The following is a 26,412-nucleotide window of genomic DNA, read 5'->3' on the forward strand; positions in this document are numbered from 1 at the left end:
AAACATAACAAAATGGAAGTAAGTATTTAACATATATATTATGTGGGTTAAATTTTATAAAGAATCACAGAAATAAGTTGAAAATCCAACCAATAATTTTAGCCTTTTATTTTTACAATATTTTAACTTATATTATTGAAGACAGCTATAATATTTCTACCAGATTCTCAAAAATTCTGACTCTGTAACAAAAAACAAACGTTAGTGCAAATTAATAATTATCGAGTATGTTGTTATTGAACACAAAACTTTGATCATATTTACGCTGTACGTAATTTTAAACCTCGTGATATGTTCGTATTTGAGTCTGACGTTTCATAAGAATGTGTAATAAGAAACATGTACTTTCTACCCACCTTCTCGGAAGACGTTGGCACAGCTCAGCTGTTGAAAAAAAATATGCATATAACGCCAATGGTACGTGCTGAAACATTTATTGATTCAGCACTTAACTGAACTTTAGTAGCGAAAGTAACAAGTGGCGTGTTTTTACATTTTTAAAGAACAATTATACTTCACAGCGACCTCTTTTGTAAACTTTTAAATTTTAGAAGCTTTGACTACTAATGATAATAAATTTGGATAAGGACCTGGGTACTACAAAATACTTAAGATTTTAAGGTATTGCGTGATCTTTTTCTGTTTTCTGTTTGCTATGGAACCCGAATGTCTCTGGTAAAACAAAAATACAAGTGATAAAGGAAAATGTATGCGTGGTTTTGTTTTTTTCCACCGACGCCATTATTATCGGATACCATTTTTTAACTTACGTGTCTATATAAAAATCATCCCCACAGTATCAGATTGATGTTAGTGAGGGCTTTACTTCCTTTCTCTGTATCGCGTGACTCTTCTTCGCTCTGAATTGCCCATTTTAGATTTACCCTTATATGACCTCTGCCACAAATCGCACAATTCTGTCATAATATACATTTATGGCCTCGAAGTCTGTATTGAGATATGAACAGGGAAGTTGAGAGTTGCATGCAGCTCCTCCTGGTCTTTCATTGTGTTTTTCAAAAAAAGAAAAAAATGACAGTAATTTTCTGTTTAGCATTTACTACTGGATAACTTATCGTCAGTAATAAGAAATATGGATTACTTCCCACCAATAACAAGAAAGAACAGATTCTGACAAGGTTCCTTTCGAGAATAGTTTCTTTCGGAACCAACAACAGGGCATAATGCGCTTTGGTTCCGTACTCGAAACTAATTTGTATGAACGATACGTTTAATTAATTTTTTTTGTCTTGTGCGACTTCGATCTTTCCACGACGCAACCATGACAACCACTGATCTAATGGTGAATTTTCTGGATTGCGTACGGGCAGGTTCAAGATTTGAACCACGGTATGTCTTGCACTTAGGGCTAATAGTCTTTCACTAAGCAGGGATATATTGTTGATTATTTGTCTTTATTCTGATAGGTAATCAAAGGCACATCTACTGATGGTATTAGAATATTTACTTTAGGTTTTTATTTTCTTCCAAGGTTTTGTTTCATTGTAACAAGGACTGTTGTTAAATTGCTATTTACTTAGATAGCAGGTGTTGATGTTCGATTCGTTTTATGAGTGTTTTAATCCGTAGTTTCCGTCATATACAAGAATAACAACTTGACTTAATGTTTCTCATCACCTAATACATGTTATAATCCAGCTTAAATCTGCTTTCTTTATTCAATTAATATCATAACAGTTCACGGAAAATGATGTACACTGCTTAGACCACTACTATATCTGTCGTATCCCAACCAGACAAATATTGGCCCGGCATGGGCGTTGTGGTTAGAGTGCTCGACTCGCAATTTGCTGGTCGCGGGTTCGAATCCCGTTACACTAAGCATGCCCGTCCTTTCAGCCGTGAAAGCGTTATAATGTGACTATCAATCTCACTATTCGTTGGTAAAATAGTAACCCAAGAATTGGCGGTGGGTGTTGATGACTAACTTACCTTCCCTCTAGTTTTTCACTGCTAAATTAGGGACGGCTAGCTAAGGTGACCATCGCGTAGTTTTGCACGAAATTCAACCCAAACAAACAAAACGCCCTCAGTGGAACAGCGGTATGTCTGCGGACTCGCACCGCTAGAAACCAGGTTTTGACGCCCTTGGTGGGTAGAGCACAGATAGCCCATTGTGTGTGTTTGTGCTTAATTCTACGCAAGCAGACTAACAAACAAAACAAACCTATTCGTCTATAAATCGAAGTGATACAAAACTCACTGTCCTCTGAATCATCAGTTTTAAATTTCAGTTCTTCATCTGACCAGTGATATGCAGATTGAAATTGTCATCATGTTTGTGCGCATCACGTAAACACTGAATCTCGTAGTCTGGTAGTCTCGGTTTTCAGGGGATGTGATTAGAAACAGTCCAACGAGAGTTAATGTGTTTTCGTGTGTGTGAAACAGGCAGATTTTTTATTACATGTTTCAAACTAAACCTTTACACATTTTCTATTCTCACGCTTTCATTCCTTCATTGTTTTATTGTTCAGACATAGTAATAGGCAAAAGACCGCGTTGAGACGGGCTAGGACAGTTGTAACTTATTATACAACATTCTTTCTAACTTTCACTTACGTGTTTGGCCAGGCGGTTAAGGAACTCGACTCGTAATCTGAGGATCCCTGGTTCGAATCCCCGTTACACCAAACATGCTCGCCGTTTCAGAAAAGAAAAGCAGAAAACAAAGGACAGGTTTGGAAAACCAAAATGGACACTCTTACGTTTTTCCAACACGATATATGAAAACAAAGTAAAGAGGCTACCATTAGAATGAGTTAAGAACTGTTACTGCAAAACTAACGAACCGAAGAACCTCTGCTTTTCACGAATGAGGTAATTCTAAAGAATCGAAACAAGCAGTTGTCGAAATTCGACTAAAGTTTTACAACAGTTGGATGAAATGAATCACATACAGCTGCAAATATTTAACTTTATAAAGACAAGAAGGAAGTGAAATTAAAAAACTACGCAGCAAAATAAAAAAAATTATCGGGAACAAATATGTGTGCTCTAAGAAATTTAAATTGCACTTTGAAAATATTTGCTGTATTCTGGAGCAGAAAGTAGGAAACCTAGTGCGGACATTCTGATACAAATTTTCAACTCTTTCGATTGTACAATAGATAATAGATATATGGTTGTAATAAATGTTTATTTTGTTTTATGTTTTAAAGCCAAGTAAATAATGTGTTAAAATACCAAAATAATATTTATTAACTAGATGGAGTATCCTCACCTGGATGGAAGTCACGTAAAATTATGATTCACGAAAGACTATTTTGGGATATGAAACGTTGCGACAGTGAAAGGGAAACCAGTACAAAAGATCTCGCATAGTGGATTGAAGGAATAAGGGAAATAGTAAGAGCAAAGAAAAAGGTTAAAAGATAAAACTGTTGAAATGTACATCAACTACAGATTAGCAAGGAGAGAGAGAGAACAATAGAAAGAATAAAGAAAGCCAAAGAAAAATCATGGAAACAATTTGGAATACACATTGCGACAGAGGAGGGAACGGCAAAAAAAGTTAAAGTAATTGAGAACTGGGAAGCAGATTATAACCCAACTGAAATCATCAATGATAAAGACGGTAAGTTCATACTTGGTAGTGAAATGGCACAGATTGCGAAGGATAAGAGAAAGCAGCAACACTTGAACCATACTCGTTGCTATGGAAATTAGAAAGGACACTTGAAACAGCTACAAATAATAAAGCAGCTGTCGTAGAAGGTTTGACTTCAGAACTGATCACGGCCGCGAGTGAATCCGGTAGAAGATGGCTTAGAAGGATTTTCCAAGCATCTTGGGAGCAGAGGGAAACAGAAGCTGCACAGACGCCATTTTCACTTTGAAACGAGTGACAGAAAAGAGTGCCAACTAAAACCCGAAAGTAGCCATTGTCGACCAAGAAAAGGCATTTGACAAATTAGATCGATCAAAACTGTGGTAAACATTACAGAGCGATGACGTAAGTGAACACCTAATAAGAGTATGTCAAAGTCGATATACACTAAATATGAGTACAGTAAGAACTAAAGCGGGCGACATCAAAACCCTTCAAATTAGTATCAGGTTTAAGATGGATGTGTACTATTCTCACTTCTCTTCATCACCTGTATTGAAATCTGAATAGGAGCCAACCCGTCAATAGTAGTAAAAAATAAAAGCGCAAAGTCGACATATACTAAATACGAGTACAGTAAGAACTAAAGCGGGCGACATCAAAACCCTTCAAATTAGTATCAGGTTTAAGATGGATGTGTACTATTCTCACTTCTCTTCATCACCTGTATTGAAATCTGAATAGGAGCCAACCCGTCAATAGTAGTAAAAAATAAAAGCTCAAAATGCAAAATTGAAACTTTATATGTCTCTTTATCGACCTAATGAACTCCCACACCAAATTTGACGAAGATCCATTCACAGAGGGCGAAGTAGTAGTAAAAACGCCCATAAAAATATAATCCGCAAAACTAGAAATTTGTATGTATTTCCGTATGGATCTTGTGAACTTACACACCACTTTTGGTGAAGATGTATCCATATCCTGCGGAGTAATTACATGGAAAGACAACAGGTAGTATTATCATATTTATATAGATTCAACAATTAGAACTTTTTAAACACTGAGTCTATGACGTTAGTAATATTTGTCCTATTTAATCTTGTTTAATACATAAACCTAACGAAGTTTTAACTAAAACACTACTTGGTTAATTTTAGTTTGTGACATTGTCGAAAACACTTTAACACTTTTTTGATAATGCTCAACAATATACATCGTCGCTTAGCAACAAAACTATTATCTGATTTTTTTTTTTCACGGGCCAACTACGATGTTTATGTTGAATGCTCAATATGCATGTGATAAATTAATTGCGTAGGCGAGGAAATTACAAAATCCAAAATAGAATATAACAGTGTTGAAAACCTCGCCAGATTAAACGAACTGGTAACCCGATGAAAGGCTGTTTCCCGAAATGTCATTTTCTGATTTTATTTATAAAGTTATTTTAATTTGTTAAGTTTTTCGCCACTACTTAATATGTTCAGTATTCATATCGATGTGTTAGGTTTGTTTTTTTTGTTATTATTTTTGATAACTTCGGTGATATTACTGCAAAATAGTTTAATTTAGAAGTTTTATGACCCCGAGTTGTAACCAAAAGCAAAAGAAAATTGGCCAAGTAGTGTTTCAGTTAAGTCTTATGTTACTTTTATGTTTAAAACTACAAATAGGCCTACTGTTACTAACGTTATAGAGTGAGTGTTTAAAATGTTTTCTAAGTTGTGAATAAATGTTAATCTATACAAATATAATAGTACTGTCTATAATATATTCATGAAACTACTTTGCAGGGTGTGGATGGATCGTTATCCAACCCGGCAAGAAGGTTCATTGGGTCCTTGTGGAGATACGTGCGAACTCGCGGTTTCACATTTTGTTTTTTGCACTTTTAATGGGCGTTTCGTGGCTTCTTTTATGTAAAGGAAGCAACTTTTATAGTTCTAAGCTAACCTTTCATGAATCATGAATTTACATAACTTCCGTCCAGTGGACGGATACTCCAGCGAGTTAATAAACATTCTTTTGTATTTAAACATGTATATTACCTATTTGGTTTTAAAATATACAAACGCTTATTACAACCAAATATCTCGTATTTTGTGTACACTGGAAAGAGTTGACAATTTGTGTCAATGTCCGCACTGTTTTCCACTTTCTAACCTATGATACAGTGAAAGGTGCTATATAAGTCTCTTTCAAAGAGCACATGTGTTTTATTCTCAATAACATTTCGTTTTTCTACGTAGTGTTTACTAAAACTAGGTGGATAAGGAATTACTTCAAAACTAAGTGAAGAGTGGATGCATATTTGAGGTGCAGATAAATTCGTTTTAGTTCAACTTTGTAATTTTCGTTAATCATTCAACGATGATGTCCAGTCAAAATGACCTGTCAGTGAAGAAGAAAAATAGTACTGGATTTAAAATTCGGTCACATGCGTTTCAGTGTTTTATTTTTTACCGCAAGATTTTGGCATAATTAATTTACCACTGTCGTCTAACGAAGGATTTAATTATCTTTTTAGCTTTTAGAAAACAAACAAGTGATCTGGAGACAGTTGAACTGTTTGCTTGTTTTTGAACTTCCCGCAAAGCTACACCAATGCAATTAGTGTTAGCCGTCCATAATTCAGTAGTGTAAGACTAAAGGGCTAACAGATGGCAATCAACTCCCACCGCTTAATCGTGGGCTACTGTTATGAACGGATTGACCGTAACATTATAACGTCTCCACTGCTGAAAGGGCGAGCATGTTTGGTACGACGGGGATTCGAACTCGTGACTCTCAGATTACGAGTTGAACGCACTAACCACCTGGCCATCATTTTGACTGCATAAGAAGAATTATAATTATCTTAAAATGAACAAAATAGCCATTGTACCGAAGATCTGTTTAAACATAAATTGAAGAACTGCCGCGTTTTCCTAGAAACACTTGTTTCTGTGTTGAAGAGTGCGTAGTTTGGATTGTTTTGAATTTCGCGCAAAGCTACACGAGAGCTATCTGCGCTATCCGTCCCTAATTTTGCAATGTAAGACTAGAGCGAAGGCAGCTAGTCATCACCACTCACCGCCAACTCTTGGACTACTCTTTTACCAACGAATAGTGGGATTGACTGTCACATTATAACGCCGCTACAGCTGAAACGGGCGAGCACGTTTGGTGTAACGAGGATTCGAACCCGCGACCCTCAGATTACGAGTCGAGTATTTTAACCACCTGGCCATGCTGGGCCAGAGTGTATAGAATTTAAACTATTGCTTTTTAAATTTGATAATGAAAACATTCTGACGACTTAGTTATGGAGTTTGACTTGTAATGTGAGGGTCGCGTATTCGAATTTTCGTTCTATTAAACATGTTCGCCCATTCATTAAATAAAAATAATTACTATCAATTACAGTTAGTAATATTTTTATTTTCAGCTAATATTAGTTCCTTCTGTATTAAATATTTTTTTCTGAGTTCCGTTTGTCTTTAAACAAAACAGTTCATGATATTTTAACTTAAACAACTTTCATCGTATTGCAACGGTTTCAGTAACAATGTAAACTCTTTGTCACAATATGTTGTTCGATTTTGAAGCGTTAATAGCTTTTTTTTTTCGATTTCTATTATCGTGTAATGGAATTTATTTAAAAGTATTATTAAAATTTTGTTATATATTGTTGGCTTTGTTACTGATTAATAACAATAAATAATATTTTTACAGAAATTCAGTTCAAACAGTGGATCATCACTGTCAGGTAATTATTTTATTATTATTGGAAACTCGGTTTCTTTAATGATAAATTTAGAAAGTAAGCTTAGAATAACTGGCTAAAAATGTAATTGGATTACAACGTTGTATATAAGTGTATATATTTGTAATTCGCAGTATTTGATAAAGAAAATCGTTAAAAATGGTTTGTGTATATCAACATACATAATGAAAGAATAAACAAATAAATGTTGTTAATGTTCGGGGGAGACGTGTTCCCGTGCGAATGATTACTTCTCAGAATTACTATAGTGAATTCGAAGTTTCCTTTTGTGTTTTCTCTGAATGTTACAGTTCTAGTTATCGCCTATTCCTCCTCTAAATTTTCCTCTTCTGTTTATCAGCTCTATGCTGAAAGTTATGTAACTTTTCTCTGTCTCTGAATTTCACAATTCTAGTTACCACTTCTTTTCTCTTTCATTGCCAGTTTTCCATTAACCGAAAGTGTCTATTATATTTTGGTTTGTTATTCGATCGTGCTGTGAATGCCAAATTTCAAGAGTTATTCGTTCCGTCTGTGTTATTAATTTGTTGTTACATTTTTATTTCTTCCTTTACGAAGTCGTGCCTTCAGGTTACTTGAGTGTTGTGGTTCCTACAAAAGCTCGCGTAATGTTAATATATATTGTAGTAGATTTGTACTACTGCCCCCCGCTAGTGCAGCGGTAAGTCTACGGATTTACAACGCTAAAATCAGGGGTTCGATTCCCCTCGGTGGGTTCAGCAGATAGCCCAATATGGCTTTGCTATAAGAAAACACACATACAGATTTGTACTACGTACGCAGCATTACCTAAAGCAGGTTTTATCCCACTATTCGTTGGTAAAAGAGTAGCCCAAGAATTGGCGGTGGGTGGTGATGACTAGCTGCCTTCCCTCTAGTCTTACACTATTAAATTAGGGACAGCTAGCACACGTAGCCCTCGTGTAGCTTTGCAAGAAATTCAAAAACAAATAAGCTTAACGACTTGCAATGCTGCCATTCGGGACTCGATTCCCCAGAGTGAAAATAATAGAAAGCCCAATGTGGCTTTGTTCTAAAACAAACAAACAAACAAGCGTATTATATTTGTCTTTTATTCACCAAAGGAAAATGTACTTTAATACTGGTATTTAAAAAGTTCCTAACTTTTACGTAGACACTCAGAGTTTCAGAAAGACTCCGGGCCACTTTCATCTTTCGAGACCCCTGGTTATTAAAGATAAAAATTATGACACATGAAAACAATTATCATAGCTCCCCTGAAAAAAGTGAAACATAATTTTAATGTTTAATTTGAATACATATATTGTAACTCCAAGTTGAGTGTGCGTGTTAAATTTTGGTCTGATGAAAGGCTCATGAAATGAAGTAGCCAAAGTTAACAAATACAAATAAATAACAAGTGTCCAACTTTGAGGTTCCCTTTGAGATTGAGGTCCAGGCCAAATGGCCTTGTAATTTGCCCTATTTTTACTCTTCTGATGAGCATTATTAGCTTAATCCCTCGTGGTTGATTCCTGTACATGGTGAGGGGACCTCCCAGAGAAGACTTTATACTTTCAATTTACCTCCTCTGAGATCTATACCATCCACTCAAGTGTTTTCCGTGCGTGGCGACCCGTGAAGAGGAGGAGAGGATCCTGCTGGTTGACGGGTCCAACTTCAATACACCATTTTGGCCTTTAATTCCTGTAGGCAGGCGGTCTTGGGGTGGCCCTCTCAGGGACAGTTGGCTGGCCCATTTGGGCTAGGATCAACCGAGTACCAGTGTAAGACGCTGAACGAGTGTTGTGGACATTGTGTCTGATACTGATGTTTGGGTATAGCCACGAAATTTTGGTGTTACTGCAATGTTTGGCATTGTAGTGCGTCCCCTTCTAAGGCTCCATGATGGGTTAGGTCAGTGGCCACTGAAAAGTAGTAGTACCTTTATTAGGGATACACCATTCATGAAAAAATAAATAAAAATGAAAAAAATGAAAATAAAAACAACGGATTATTGGAAAACGACCACGCATGGACGACTCTGTTGTACAGTCACTATCACAGTCAGATTCTGTACATCGATTTCTAATTATGCATTCCTTATCCAAGAAATCCTTTGGGCAGTTATCTCCCTTTTTTATTCAAAAGGAATTGGAGGGGCTTAATGGCTACCCCAAGTAAGTAAAGACGTTATGCTTTAGATACATTTTGGTGGAAACAAAATACGAAACTCCTCTTGAAATCGAAAACCATTGGGGATATACCCATCCAGGCTACTTCCTATATAACTTTGAATTCTTCAGATGAAATATAGCTGAGATGAATTTAAAGAACATTACAAAGTCTGAGATCCTCGCTAGTTTCTTCAGTCAAGGCGTTTCTGCAGTGCGCCAAATCTCCACTCGCGAAGACGGAATTATGATGCCCTATGATATTCTGATATTGACGTTTACATCATCATGCCCTTTTGCCACAGTCAAAGCAGGTTATCTGCACTGTAAGGTACAGCCATACATTTCCAACCCTCTCAGCTGTTTCCAGTGTTAGCGATTTGGTTACACTCAAAGTCATCATATTTGGTTCTTTAACATGTGCTCGTTGTGGTGGCAAAGACCACAACGCCTACCAGTGTGAACTGGAACTATACTGTGTTAACTGTAGTGGTCCACACCACTCTTACTCTATTTCTTGCTCTAAATGGGTAGAAAAGAAAGAGGTGCAACGCTTAAAGACTGTTAATAATATTACCTACTCAGAGGCTCGGAAAGTATTGTCCCCAACTCTATCTCTGACATATAGTGATGCACTCCGTTCCACTGCCACAATGGGAGTGTAGACAGATCCCTCCGTGGCTTCAACAGAGTTATTCGCAAAACATCTGAAAAGTGTTTTATTTTCCATGTTTAAAAGAATTGACGAATTTATGTCTACTTCCATCTTTGTCCCTTGTACTCCTTCCAGTGACTACCCAGTTCCACTTCCTTGATTTTCAAGTGTTTCCTCGGGTCTGCCTTTTGCAGCCTCGAGATGCAAAATGATTAGTCGTTCACGCCCTCAGTTGCTGGAACCTTTGCCCACAAACAGAGACCTGCCTACTCGACCCAGAGCAGGATCAATGGAGGTTGATAAACCTCCGTCCAATAGAGAAAAAAACGTGGTCGAAAACAGAAAAGCTCCCCACACATAAGTAAAGAGGTCCACTTTGATACAGTGGAACTATCCACTGTTGGAGTTTTCATTCGAATATAGATGACATTAAAGATTTGCTTGATTCTTACTATCCTCTGTCTTTTCTTACAGGAAACGTTTCTGAAACCTGACCATGCAATCATCCTTCGGCAACTTTATTTATACAGAAATGACAGGTTGTGTGATGGGCGAGTGCGTGGTGGAGTGGTTATGCTGGTCAATCATCAAATGACCACACTGTCTTTTCCACTCGATACACCCTTGGAGGATGTAGCCATCTCTGTTTCCTTGAATTATACCATCACTATTTGTTCTTTCTACCTGGCTCCAAAAGAGACTTATAATCACGTAGACCTTGATGTCCTCGTTGAACATCCTCTCCATTTTTAATCCTGGTGGATTTTAATGGACATAATCCCCTCTGGGGTGGTGCTAATAGTGATAGGGAGGGATCGTTCCATAGAGCATATTCTCTCGGATCACAACTTTTCTTCAATACTGATTTTTGTACTTATTTTCCTGCACCTAGTTAGTATTTTACTGCTATTGATCTTTTTCTCTGCTCCACTTCACTTTTCTCTTACTTTTCTTGGAGGGTTGACAGTAACCCACAGGGCAGTGATCATTTTCTTATCATTTTGAGAAGGACTGGCAGTGGTCGATGCCATCTGACCCGCGTGCTTCGATGGAAGTTGGACTAGGCCAGCTGGCCCTCTTTCACTGCTTTCTCGGAACTTGATTCTGCGTCATATGTAAGCTATCGATAGACGACTGCGTGGCAGCAGTGACTGACTGTATATTCCAGGCAGCTGTTCATTGTATTCCTAAATGCTGTGTGGGCTCGACACTCACTGTTCTTTCTTAAAAGAACTTTGGGTTTCTCAGAGCTCTGTCTTAAGTGTCACACTTTCCAATATAAAGATTAATACCATCAGAAGACAACTTCTCTCTACAGTTGCAAATGGTCTCTATGCCAGTCGTCTAGCATGAGGTTTATTGAGTGGTAGCTACAGACTGCCCTCAATCATTTACTAAAGTGCACCACAGCAGACGTTTACCTTTTCTCGCTCCACAACCTTTTGCAAGCAGTTCTTTCGCCAATGGGGTAATCATCCTGATTTTGAGCTCTTTCTCGGAGAAGTTGTGCTTGCTGTGGTCCCTGAGGCAAAGTTCTTGAGGCTTTTCTTTGACCGTAAGCTGATTTTTATTCCACTTATCAAGCAGCTACGAGTCAAATGTACTAGAGCACTAAACATCCTCTGTGTCCTCTCTTCCACCTGTTGGGGATTGACTCGATTTCCTATACTAAAAATCTATCGTGCCCTCATTCGATCGAAACTGTACTATAGGTCTCTGGTCTTAGGCTCTGGCAGGACCTCGGCCTTGAAGATGCTGGACCCTGTTCACCATCAGGGACTTCGGCTCTGCACGGGGGTCTTCCACACTTCTTTAGTCCAATGTTTGTACACTGAGTCTCGTGAACCTCTTCTACTTGTAAACTGTGAAAGCAATATATATTAAACAAAGTGACAAGAAGTACATAATGTAACAAGTTAGTCAACACACAATAAAACTAAAATCTATGATTATTAGAAACCATAATGAGTTAGATATTCTCACTGTTATTTATATATTCGGCCATAAACCCAATAGCATCTCGAGTAACTTGGAGGATTTAGTTTAAACGTATATGTTAAGCTAATAATGGAAAATAAGTTTAGTGACTGTAAAAGTAATAATGACAATAATATTTTAAACATTGAAACTTTGTTTGTAATTAAGCACGAAGCAAAACAATGGGGGTCATCTGTTCTCTGCCCAACAGGGGCATCTAAATCATGTTTCTAACGGTATAAGTTCGTAGACTATGCTACTGGGGATCAACATTGAAAGAAGATATATTAATGAAACTAATTTCAACGGTAAATGGAGTATGGTATTATTTACACAACACATAAAAACTTTGTATGATCAATGTAAGGAACCTAAATACACTTATAAGCGTCCATGTATTCTTAGTGGTGTACAGCCAACGACAGAAATTGATTGAATACACGCACAAAAAAAGGCTAGCAAATAAATAGAAAAAAAATAACGACGTTTATACGGAGGTGCATACTAATGTGGTACTTTATCGATATTCACTTTCGGCAGTCGCGTTGTTTGGCATTACATTTTTCAGTGTGAGATTCTAAGACGGATACGTAAAGTTTTGCTTGTTTGTTTTGGAATTTCACGCAAAGCTACACGAGGGCTACCTGCGCTAGCCATCCATAATTTTGCAGTGTTAGACTAGAGGGAAGGCAGCTAGTCATCACTACCCACTGCTCACAAGTGGGCTATTCTTTTATCAATGAATAGTGGGATTGACCGTACAATTATAACGCCCCACGGCTGAAAGGGCGATCATGTTTGGTGCGACAGGGATTCGAACCCATGACCCTCTGATTACGAGTCGAGCACCTTAATCACCTGGCCGATAGGTAAAGAGGAGACAGTGAACCGTGAAAATACTAAGCCTAACTAAAATCAATAACACTCTGAGCTAAGTAGCTATAACTACAAAATAAACAAAAGTAACTTGAAGAAGCAGTAACTCATTACAAATGCAAAAAAACAATAGTGCCAATAAACTGTGTAAACAGTGGAAGTAAAAGTTTTACATATCATGGCGTGCTTGTTTACAAAAAAATTTACCTTAATCTGGAATGTCATTGAAACTGGTGTCTAGTAAAAGAAAAAGCGAGGAAATACTTTGGGACCTCTAGTTTTTCTCTAAGGTCTGGCTATTCTTCTGCCCCAACCTTTCTATTTACCCAAAAACCTAACCTATCTTTGAGTTACGAACTAAACTTTAGCGACACGTTCATTGTTAGATAACCTCGTATCTTTTTTATACCGTTAGTGTCATCCTAGGCCTATGTTCTTAATGCAGGCTTTTTGTTTTCTCCATTATGTTCAAGAGTGAAATAGATATATACAAACAAAAGCGGGAAACTGAATGTGATTAAAGTACACGGGGGACATTAACAACGAAGGTAAGCTTTTAGAAAATGAATTCTAACGTTTTCGTGACTTTCTGATTGAAGCTAAAAATAAATGTGTACAACCATAACCCTGTAAAACTTAAGCGTCGCTCAGTCAGTGTTGAATTCAAGGGGTGTACAGAGGGAATTCTCCCTGTGCAACAACAACAACAAAAAAACAAACCCTTTCAAGTAGAGTGTTTTCGATTTTGTCGAATTTTAATGTTGCTGTAGGATCACGCTTCGTAATTTTGTGGCGTTATAAGAGCGACTGTCAAATCCCAGTATTGGATTTGAGTAGTTCAAGATTTGGCGGTGATTGCTGTTGACTAACTGCCTTCCTTGTAGTTTTTCATTTCTAATTTAATTAAGCATAGATATCGGTTCAAAATTAGGCATAGCTACAGCAAATAGCAAACAAGCAATTCCGTTTCAAGCTTTTTCAATTTTATACATTATAAACAATGTCCGTACTTGAGTGCCCAGCATGGCTAGGTGGATAAAGGCACTTGACTCGTAATCTGATAGTCACGGGTTTGGACCCCCGTCACACCAAACATTCTCGCCCTTTCAGCTGTGGGGCATTATAATGTTACGGTCAATCCCACTATTAGTTGGTAAAAGAGTTGGTGGTAGGTGGTGATGACTAGCTGTCTTCCCTCTAGTCTTACACTGCTGGGCCCGGCATGGCCAAGCGCGTTAAGGCGTGCGACTCGTAACAAACAAAACAAACAAACTTACACTGCTAAATTAGGGACGGCTAGCGCAGATAGCCCTTGTGTAACTTTGCGCGAAATTCAAAAACAAACAATTTCCCTGTATTAATTAGCGGTTTTATTATCTCTCTAAGTGTCATAAAGCCGAACCAACTGCGTCCAAACAAAGCAGTATAAGAGAGGATGACTAAATAATTCGATGTGTAGGAAAGTTTACATAAAGTGTTATAAAGGAACAGAAACGTACGTGAGGAAATTATTTTTCAATAATAAAAGTAAACTTAAGAACACAATCACTGGATGCAAAGGCTTGGCATCGCCTGATGGTTAGGACGCTCACTCACAATGTGCAAATCGCAGGATCGAAACCAGTTGCTGAAAAATCTCGTCGTTTCAGTCATGGAGTCCGACAGCCCAAGAATTGATGATGGCTGATTGTTTAGCTACCATCCCTTCAGTTCAGCCGTGTCCGACAGTTTTTGTTTTTCATAATTGAGGAGAATATGTTAACATTTTCGCTACATGATTAAAAGAACAAAACCAAAAGCCTGTATTTTTATATTATAGATATAAAGGGGTAAGAAAATACAATCATGTTTTCAATTATTTACTGATAGAATTAATTATATTAAAAGGTGGTAAAACTAAAGCACTAATTCGTCACAGGTCGTTTCGTCACATGAGACAAGTGGCGACCGTGTTGAACACCGTGGATTTAGTCTATCACTTCAAAATTAGGGGCTGCTAGCGCAGGTAGTCCTTTATATAAAACTTCTACACATAAACAATTAAATGTAAGCAAAATGTACATTACAGTTTAACCTCTTTGATATTAACTTGATATATCTTGCTGTATAAAATGCCCTCTGGTAGTATAAAGTTTGAAGAGAGATTTACACAAATTTCGGTAGTGTTAGTGGGTCATACACAAGAACGCCACACATTGAAACAAAAAACAAACAAAGTAATGGTTAAAGCATTTCAATGAAAGCAAAGAACATGGAATAAATAAACAAAATTTAGAAATATAATACTTTTACCTGGAATGATCTGATATGAAGTTGTACAAATTTAGATTCTGTAACACCATCAGTCCGCTATTATGATCAGTTAAAAATGATAACGTAACTGCTAACACTAGGTCGAAATGTAGTTTTATTAAATAATCATAAAAACGGGACACTATATTACTATTTGTGTACTGATTAGTTTGTAATATTCAATGGATAAACTGTTACATAACCTATTTAAAAACTCTTAATCTGGGCACGTCGAATTGTATTCCAATCCTGAAGAACTTGGATGAGGTATTCCTAGAAGTTGTCTGAGATACATTTGCAGGTAACGATCAATGGACCACAAATGCTCGATGAATTCGGCGATTGGCCTGGACACAGGAGATTGGTAATGCCCTAACCCTGGTTTTCAAGTCATCGTTTTCTGGTTAGGGCTGAATGAACGAGAATCCAGTTTTGTACACAGACCCTGGTTTATGGTTAGCTAATTTTTGGCTTATACAGACTGAAAGTCTTGCTTGAATATTTTGATGCAAGCAGCAGCTGTAACCATTCCTTCACGTACCACCAGCTGTGATTTTTAAGGTGCACAGATGGCGCAACAACAAAAAATACCACCTTATTTTTGTCGTGACTTGCATATATTTCAGTAAAAACTCTTGGGATGATGGCCGTCAACTCCACGTGTGTCCAGTGTTCGACAATTGTGCAAATCTGGACTTTTCAGAATCATTTACACTGTACCCAAGGGTAGGAATATAATTGGAATCTGTGATACCCAATGTTGTCAACGTATGATACTGTTTGAAGTAAGATATGGTTCCTATGTCTGCTCCAACATTGCATTTACCTCCAATAATATTCTGGACCATTCTTCACACATCTCTTGACAGGTCGTAGAGTTCACTTTGTTAATTTGAAACACAAAGGTCATGTGAACTTTGTTGTTTTGTGTAGTTGTTCTTTTCTGGCGTGAGTACACTGTCACCTTCACTATATGAGAAGTGGCATTCCAAGTGACCTGACAATTTATAGCTGAATTTGATTGCTTCCCCACAGTCGAACTATATAACTTCGTTAAGATATGGTTAATTCCTGGATTCTTCGTTTATTTTGCGTGTATTTCTAATGTGTTGTCTCTGCGTATCTCTATTTGTGTACAACGTCGTGGAGATTGTCGTTTCGTATTCTTGGAGCGTGTATATACAGGGTGGTTCCTAAGTCCCTACCCACCCATATGTTATCCTGTTATATTCAATTACCCATGTATTATAATTTTTTTTGTCAGATAAATATGGCTGATTTAAGCCCATTTACACTTGTAAATGTCACACAGAACATGGCGTCGCATAATGTTATGCAGCGAGAATGAGGGACAGCACACAGATGCACTGGATACATAAGATATACGAGGACTGTTCAAAAAATACGCGGACTGTTTGAATTGCGCGGCTCCAGTTGGTTCCAGGGGAATCCGCTTGGTGTCGCTAGGTTTGCACAGATCAGCTGATTATGACGCCATTTCCCGATTGCAGATATCTTCATTTGTGTATTAGCTACGCGGTTTTAAGTGAAGTGCGATTTTTTCGTTTGGCGGATTTCAGAATGAATGACCTGAAGGAGCAACGACTTGCTGTGAAATTTTGTGTTAAACTTGGAAAATATGCGACTGAAACTTTTGCTATGCTTAACACGGCTTACGGCGATGTTGCTATGAAGCGTACGGCATGTTTCAAGTGGCATGAACGTTTTAAGGACGGTCGACAGTCCATTGAAGATGATGAGCGTTCTGGACGTTCTTCCACGTCAACTGACGACCCACACGTCGACAAAATCTACACCCTGGTGCGGGCTAATCGACGTCTGACTGTCAGGGAGCTTGCTAAAGAGTGTGGGATATCAGTTGGATATTGTTACGAGTTTTTTGACCGAAAAATTGAAGATGCACCGCGTTGCTGCGAAATTCAGCCCTCAGAACTCGTGAGTTTTTGGCCAAACACTCGATCACTGTTCTTCCTCACCCCCCCCCTACTCACCTGACCTTGCTCCTTGCGATTTTTTTCTTGTTTCCCAAACTCAAAAGACCCTTGAAAGGAAGAAGATCTGAGACGATTCCCGAGATTAAGGCAAATGCGACGAAGGAGCTGGAGGACATTACAAAAGAAACGTACCAGGACTGTTTCAACAAGTGGAAACACCGTTGGGATAAGTGTGTGCGTTGGGGAGGAGAGTACTTTGAAGGGGTCACAGACCTGCAACTTCTAAATAAAGTACATTTTGTTTTATGACGTCAGTCCGCGTATTTTTTGAACAGATCTCGTATGGATGGGCAGGGACTTACGGGCCACCCAGTATTTATGTATGTAGTATGTGTTGTTAAATTGCGTCTTCTTTGTGATATTTAAAGACGATACTAAAGAGTGAACAGATATCATTTTAGGTGGCATAACAATAAGATTCAACAGTTGACAAAATTACATTTTTAATTAATAGAAATAAAACGTCGAATTTTCTTCTGAATTGATTCAAATTTTGTGAGTATATCCTCAAATTTATTAATTCCTCTCAATAAAAAGAGGAAGGATCCACAAAACAATAAATCGATTGTATATTATACCTCAGAGTAAAGGTTAGTTTCTCCCACTGTGTTTGATTATGTAAAAAATCAACAATATTTATTTACAAAACACAAAGTTAGTTAAACACAAGCAAATATTTTATGCGCTGTAAAGAAGTGAAGAGATAGACCTTCGATCTCTCTAATCAGTTCTAATTTGAAGTTAACCTAAATGTTAAAACTCAAAACAAGAAATAAAAAATATACAAATTAAGCAGCAAGTCTTTATCTCAAATAATAACTTTCTAACAAAATCTGAGAACGAACATAGCAATATATGAGACCCACACACACACACACTCTCTCTTTCTATAGGTCCACGCGTTATTCACGTGACTGAGGGCCACTCTCAGTTCAACACTAGAGGAGGATTGTCAAGCCATCGGGACATTATCTTGTTTACCACAAGAAGCGATTACTGACGTTATAATGTTTCATGGTGTAGTAATGTTCCTTAATGGAAACACTATGACATTTTTAGGAACTCACTTATCTTGTTGTGGACGAAAGCGAAAAAAATTTAATGCCTCTATTTCGATCGATGCTTTTAACTGCAACCAGTACAAAGTATACTTAACTTTGAACATTTTATGTAATAACTGTGTGGTAGCTTCAGGTATCACAAGTCATTTACTTAATTTTGTAACGCTAATGGATTCTCTAGTTTTACTGAAGCTAAAGTCGAACTTTGATACTTAGTATTTTATATTAAAATAATTTTGTTTGTGTCTTCTTATCCTGTAACATTTAAAATGGTTCAATATGCAAGACAATGATTAGAAAAAAAACAAACCCTATAACCCGAGTGTTTTCGAAAGGTGGACCTTTCTTCACAGTTTACTCTTGACGAAGAGCGTTCAGTTTGTAGGTTTTTTTTTATCGTTTTATATGAATATTTTTAACCTACGTGTTTTTATCGTGAAGGTAATACACTAGTAAACACTAGCAACTAGTAATGTTATCTTATATAGCAATATTTAAAATATTCAAAATTTATACTCTTTTTTTTTTTAATAGCAAACTATTTTGATGTTCTGGGGAAGGGGATATTCCATATAATGATAATTACGTCACTGCTCACTTGGAAGAACGACTTTAAATAAATTACGTTTTGGATGGACTGTTATCATTTTTCACCTAGTGTCATAGTATATATATAAGTTGAGCTGATGTAAATGTTTGGAGATTACATTAATTCATATTTTGAACCTGGTTATTTTGTTCAAAAGAACTTTCAGAAAGTTCTAACATTCAAACGCTTTGCCAAGCGCTGTTATGAACGTTAGTATGAAAATGATTACGATACATTTGCGTATCGTTCAATGCTAAGAAACGAAAGGAAAACATAGTAAAAAGTTGTTAACTAATGCCAGAGACGTAACCAGGGGGGTTAAGAGTCCCCTGAAAAATCAGGACATTGATCACTTTACTTTTCAGTTTATGTATACAACATACACTTTTTTCTGTATTTCTTCTTCCTTACTTTGGAGAGCAGTCACCATGTCACAGCTGTCTACTGAATGGTTATATAGATGTGGGATATTGTGGGCTTGAGCATCCACGTCTTGCTTTTCTTATTTCTATTTCTTTTGATTATCTTACTATTATTATTTATGAGTTTATTCATGTGAGACTGACGAACGCGGGTTAAAACTGATAGACAGTGTATTCCCACTGTAATGTGAGTTCTGTTTCCGCACACCTCCAAAACCTTTGTTATATTATGTGTGTATATATATATACAAATTTTGTATCATTTAATAAAAAATAAAACTTCAATAAATACTATTACATTTCATTTGATTTGTTTTAATGGCCATTTTCTTGAATAATGAGATAAATTTCAGCCTTGTTTTAAGTTATTGTTCCCCAAGTGGTAAACTTGGCTAAGCCGCTCACTAATGCTTGGGTTGAAAGATAATCGTGGAATGGAACCTTAGAGTTTTACAACTATTAACGCCTTTGCATTGAACGTCACGCAGTTACCAAATATAACATGTTCTAATAATAAAACACAATGCAAAATTATGGGGCCTGGCATGGCCAGATGGTTAATGCACTCCATTCATAATCCGAGGGTCGCGGATTCGAATCTCTGTCACACCAAACATGTTTGCTCTTTCAGCCATGAGAGCAATATAATGTGACGGTCAATTCCACTATTCGTTGGTAAAAGAGTAGCCCAAGAGTTGGCGGTGGGTGGTGATGACTAGCTGCGTTCCCTCTGGTTTTGCACTACTAAATTAGGGACGCCTAATGCAGATAGCCCTCGTGTAACTTTGCACGAAATTCAAAAACAAACAAACAAAATGATGGCTGGAAATGAAATATTAAAGCTGTGAACTAAATTATCAATAATGGTCTGCAGCCTTAAAAGTCTATGCTTAATAGCAAACAAATCTTCTTTAAAGATATGTGATCTGGGTTAAAAACTTTATGATCTGATATAATTTAGTTAGCATGCTATATGTTAGAAGAGTCTCCACACACTAAAGACGTTATCGTGGTTACTATGGGTACCTTTACCCTAAAAGCTGAGAGTGTGTTAAGTGTCAAAATCCCTCTCGGTGGCACAGCAGAATGTCTGAAGATTTATGTCGTTAGAAAACGGTCTCCGATACCCGTGGTGGGAAAATAGCCCTTTGTGTAGCTTTGCGCTTAACAACAACACTCGTCAATAAATAAACGTTGTTGTTGAATCGCCCTATCTTCATGATTGAATCAAAATAAATACACATATTTTTAAACATCTCCAATTATTCTTTGTTTTTTTTTCATTTAACCTTACTATAAACTACTGAAACTCAAGGACTGTTTTAAAATTCTTGCGTTTTTTCTTTTTTTTTTTCTTTCGGTGATCCAGAATGAAGTTGTCACTAAAACACGAGAGTCACCTAAACAATAATCAAACAGCCCTTAGAAATCTTAGCTAAATCTTTTAAAAATAGTACAAACAACTTGAATAGTTGGAATGTAGTTCGTGACGGATAACTTCATTACTTTTTTGCACTAAAAGTATTTTACGATATTAAGTTACTTTTTAAAGACGGTATACACTGGTGTGGAATTTCCAAACGCTGTGATTAAAAATCTGTGCACGTACAACGGTGAGAGAGAACGTTATGTAAGATGACTACGTTAAACTGGCACAATTAACCTAAAACATAGCAGGATTTGTTTTAGTTAACGTAATTCTTTTACAATTAATAATTATTCTGGATCATTAACGTAAGCGTGAATATACAGGTTTATTCCGTATTCATGTCTACTGCTTATGATATCAGCTATCCAGCAGACCGAAATTGACAATGACGAGATAGAATTTTAACTTTTGCGGTAGCCATTATCTTTTTTTTTTTTTTTTTACTGCGCATGAGTATTATATGAGTAATGCCGTTCAGTTTAATCGTACTAATGAAAGTTCACTTATATGTTTCGTCACAAATTTCTTGAACCTCTGTATAATAGTTCTCAGTGATGACAAGAAAACCCACTTGTAGAGAAAATTATATACGTAAAAACCGCTGTTTTTACATATATATATATATAAATAATATAATAGTTCTCAGTTGTACCTATGTTCACTTGATTTCTGAACTCCTCATACGATTTTTGAAAAAAATTACTTTGAATTTATCTATCGGCTCTTAACCCCCACGAATTGCAAATGAAGGGAAAAGTGTCTAAAGAGTTATGAAACCATGTGTTTACGTCTAAGGATTTTTTTTTTTTTTGAAATTTGAATATCATGATCCTGAAATGGACGACCAATCGATTTAGGAGGGGGGCTCTGTTGATTTCACGGATTTGCATACAAATTGTAAATGGCCATTTGAAACAAATAATGACTTCGTTTGAGATGCTAGGAATGTTTTAAAATTTGCATTTTATTGGAGGTACAAAGAATATCAGCGTCTCTGTATGGATTTACTTTAAGTTTATATGGATGTATTTCCAGTCAGTTTCTTGGTCATGTGGCTTAGGCACTCGACTCTTAATTCGAGGATCACGGGTTCGAATCCCCGTTACACCAACCATGCTCGCCCTTTCAGCTGTTGGGGCGTTATAACGTGGCAGTCAATCCCACTAGTTGTTGGTAAAAGAGTAACCCAACAGTTGGCGGTGGGTGGTGACGACTAGCTGCCTCTAGTCTTACACTGCTAAATTAGGGACGGCTAGAGCAGATAGCTCTCGTGTAGCTTTGCGCGAAATTCAAAACAAACCAAACTAACAAATTTCTACGGATTTCTTTCGAGTACTTGTGGTTTATGTCAATTTTTACACTTATTTAGAATTATTGAAACACTTGACGTCAAGCGCTGTAGTAAGCCCTTAAAACTTTATCTTCACATCACGTGATGTGTAATCAACAGAGGATCATGTTCTGTAAAGAAAAAAAAAAATATATATATATATATTTTGTTTTCATAGATTATCATGTTATTATTTTGCGATTTATTCGTCTCGGTAATTTCGTGGTGCTATAGTGTTAAGTTTACGGACTTACAAGCTAAAGTCCAATTTCGATTCCCCGTGGTCATCAGAGCGCAGTTAGCCAATTTTGTAGCTTTACACTAACAACAAAAATTAACCGTCTAGTGATGATGGGTGAGTGCAGTTGGTTAACTGCCTTCTCTCTAGTCCATTAGTACATAATTACAGTTGATTGTGTGCATGTGTGTTATAGCCATCCCTCTTTTTGGTTTTCTCGAAAATCCGAAGCAAGCAAACAAAAACTCTGAAGTTTCCAAGGAAACATATATTATAAAGATTTCTAACTCCACATTGCCTATAAATTCCGGTCATTAACGAGTAACATTTGTGGTCGTTTTCCATGTATATTAACCAAGTGCCTACCATTGTCGTTGTTTGTGGGCCTGGCATGGCCTAGCGCGTTAAGGCGTGCGCTTCGTAATCTGAGGGTCGCGGGTTCGCGCCCGAGTCGCACCAAAACATGCTCGCCCTCCCAGCCATGGGGGCGTTATAAAGTGACGGTCAATCCCACTATTCGTTGGTAAAAAAGTAGCCCAAGAGTTGGCGGTGGGTGGTGATGACTAGTTGCCTTCCCTCTAGTCTTACACTGCTAAATTAGGGACGGCTAGCACTGATGGCCCTCGAGTAGCTTTGTGCGAAATTCCAAAAACAAACAAACTCGTTGTTTGTGTTTTTTAATCGTTCTCTCCTGTTACAAATATTTAATATTAGTTTGATCTGACATCAGCTGGCCAGATGTTAAGTCTTTCGATTCGTAATCTGAGGGTCGCGAGTGTGAATTCCTGTAACGCTAAACATGCTCGCCCTATGAGCCGTGGGAGCGTTGTAAAGTTACTGTTAATTTCACTATTCGTTGGTAAAGAGTAGCCCAAAAGTTGGCGTTGGGTAGGGATGACTATCTATCTTCCCTCTAGTCTTACTCTGCTAAATTAGGGATAGTGCAGATAGCTCTCGTGTAGCTTTGCGCGAAATTCAAACAAACAAACAAACTTAAGTTTTAGTTCCCGTGAAAAAAGGATAAAGAAACCTGACCATCTTGGGTAGACAAACATCAATACCCAAATACCCATACATAGAAAGTTTCCCGTGAAATTGCACGAAGATGAGTTGTTTAGTGCATGTATTTTGATACATCAGCTCAGTAAGTTGGGTTCGGTATTCACAGTTTGAGAATAAACATAATTGGTTGTCCTCATATTGATGCTAAACTCGTTTGAATATTGTGTTTTATTTTCAGGCGTCTTTATGAGACGACATTCTGTTGATCCAGACAGAAGGAGAGGATCGGTGGGTCGAAGGTCACTGGATGGTTGGGATCACCACACTATTTTGATACATCGGACTGACTCTCGTGGAGTAAGTAAATAACACTTGACTACTTTTAAATGGTTTGACAAGCTATTGGAGAGAGACGAATTTTTTTTTTTTTATCAAACAGTTTATACTAGGTTGGATTTTAGCCAAAAATGTTTTGGTTTTGACTGTTCAGTTGAACTGTTTGGGTGTTAACTTTCGTTTTATTATTATTAAAAGTACGGCTTGGCAGAAGGGTAAGATGTTTATTTATATAATATCTGTTCGGTTGTCTAAATGAATATTAATAAAATATGAACAATTTTGATTGGATGTTGCTCAGTGGCTAGCATGCTGGACTGCGTATTACAGGATCCAAAGTTCGAGATGGTCATACCTGAATCCAAAAGGGTCCTAATCTTGTCGTTTCGGCCATGTGCATATAAAATCTCATTCACATTATAATTTTCAGTTTCACACAGGGGCATGCACAAAGGGAGATAGTTGGGGCTTCCTTCCATTAACTCTGCATATACATACATGGTCATTTTGACCAACGTAATTTTGTTTTTTGTCTTTGACTAAAACTACTTCTTACTTAAAGGAAACATTTTTGTTCACATACTTTATTGTTGTTGACAGGAAATTTGTCTTTATGAAATACATTTAGAAAGAGGGTTTTTAATTGTTAGTAGTAAAACACCTTCTTGTGCTTTAGGTGAAAAGTATAGTATTATAAGAATGTTTTATATACGTACAGAATGTTTAGAGGCTACTGTTACTAATCAAGCTTTGCTATTTGTATTACATTTTATTTTAACAAAAGTGGTGCTATATAGTCATAGTATAATTTTAAATACAGCATCAGTTTGATTATGACTTATGCCAATTGAAATCAGTATTGCACGAAATACTTTATAGGTTTAACATAACAATATATATGATGGTTTAATTTCCACAACAAAACATATTTTTTCATAAATGCTATTAATTGAGAAGACAGCAAAAGACTGTAGATAATTTTGTGTGTTGCTGTTACAGGATTGTAATGACATTTTCCATAAAGTAAGACTTAATTCAGTGCTTTCATCAGTAGTGTACAGTGCCATGTTTTGTGGAACTGCTTCCTTCAGTTGTGAGGAATGTTTTATGTCACCTTATGCAGGACAATATGTGAGAATAGCCACGGTGTGTAGAGAAATGTTCAAAATGTACTAGAAACAATAAAAAGTAGTTGATGGATGTTGGTTTGCATAACTTTGCATACTCTTATAACTTACCTTGTATTAAAATTAAATCTTTTCAGCTTAAGACATTGTGCAGATTTGTGCAAGGCCCATAACGAAAACATTTTGTTGGTGGTATCACAACTTTTGTATTGACAACACACTTTACTTCAGATTGATAGATTTAGATAGAGCATTTCATTGACCATGATTTTACCTTTATGTCAGATAACAACTTAAGTTACTCTGACTAAATACTCTATGATAGTAGAAATTTGACATTCTACACCTTCTTCACAAATATGGAATAATCTAGACTTTTGACTCACCTTGTAGTTACAGCTTTTGTCTGTTTGCTTAATGTTCAGCGTAAACCTTCACAATTGACTGTTCTCTGCCATCTGTGAGTGTAAAAACCTGATTTATTTGTATTACAAGCTCTCAGATTTATTGCTCAGTTATTGGGGAGAGGACACATAGCTCATCGATAAGGAATATTTTTAAGAATTTGTATTTTGATACAGTGTTATATGTTCAGAATCTATACACGTGATTTTGTCTCTGAGTTCGTTCTACATTTTGAGAAATTTTAAATGTTTTGGTATCTTCTAAAAATTTTCTCTTGTTTAGCTTTCAAGTGATCCACTTTGTGACAAAATAGATATAGAAGACCTGGGTAAGTTTTTGAAGCGTATATATTTTTTTATTTAAATATCTTGTTATTTAGTTTTTTATGTTACATCAGCCATTAGTAAATAGTTTATAGTATAACATTTTGTAAAATATGTATTTAAATAACTTATTCACAAATTAACTTAAAGTAAAATGAGACTATGTGGCTGAAGAAAACTATTTTGTATGAAAAACAGAAAAAGGTTTTAGGGCATAATAATCTAAAATATATATGTAAAAAGAGTAATTAAAAAATCTATTAAGTCTAAAGAACTTGCCCAAATCTTAGCTTCTGTAATATATTGTGTTCAAAGCTCTGTTAAACTGTTATATATAACAAAATATTTGAAATCGTTTATTGTTTCGTTTTGCATACAGAAGAAAATGAAGATCTGATATATTTGAAGTTTTTCCAACATTTTCGCTGCTATGATATCATTCCTATAAGTGCCAAGTTGGTTGTGTTCGACACTCAGTTACTGGTAAGTTTTATTCAAATGTTTCAATCTTGTGTTGCTAAGACTGTATACTTTACAAATGTCTTGCTGAATGGCATTAATCTTGTGTTCTGTAACAGTTGTTACTTGAGAAGTGGCTGTTTTAGTATATGTGCTGGAAAGACTTGGAGTATTTTAATACAGTTTATGTAGAGTGAACATTATTATTCTTGAAGGCTTGATGTGATCTGGTTTTAGGGCACTTGAGATTTGACTTACAATCTATGAGGTATATTGTAAGTCTTTAAGATTTTTTTTGAATTGTCTGCCAGTACTCTTACAGGAGCACTGATTTAATTTTGTTCAAATATTACTTTCATGCATAACTAATCTTTATATTTTGTTATTCCTAATAAAGAAAT

The 26,412-nt window shown here is 36.6% G+C and overlaps 1 protein-coding gene across 11 annotated transcripts in view; it reads left to right on the forward strand.

The window, feature by feature from the left end:
* The window catches only part of LOC143246477 (5'-AMP-activated protein kinase subunit gamma-1-like), a 190,939-nt gene that overhangs the window by 149,047 nt on the left and 15,480 nt on the right, over positions 1 to 26,412 (forward strand). For all 11 annotated transcript variants that reach the window (XM_076493273.1, XM_076493272.1, XM_076493274.1 and 8 more), the window contains 4 exons: positions 7,289 to 7,322; positions 23,600 to 23,718; positions 25,512 to 25,557; positions 25,932 to 26,035. In XM_076493273.1, the coding sequence (XP_076349388.1) occupies positions 7,289 to 7,322; positions 23,600 to 23,718; positions 25,512 to 25,557; positions 25,932 to 26,035 (303 nt within the window). The remainder of the gene's footprint in view (positions 1 to 7,288; positions 7,323 to 23,599; positions 23,719 to 25,511; positions 25,558 to 25,931; positions 26,036 to 26,412) is intronic.

This window comes from Tachypleus tridentatus, chromosome 3 (genome assembly GCF_004210375.1).
Source record: "Tachypleus tridentatus isolate NWPU-2018 chromosome 3, ASM421037v1, whole genome shotgun sequence".
Taxonomy (NCBI): Eukaryota; Metazoa; Arthropoda; class Merostomata; order Xiphosura; family Limulidae; genus Tachypleus; species Tachypleus tridentatus.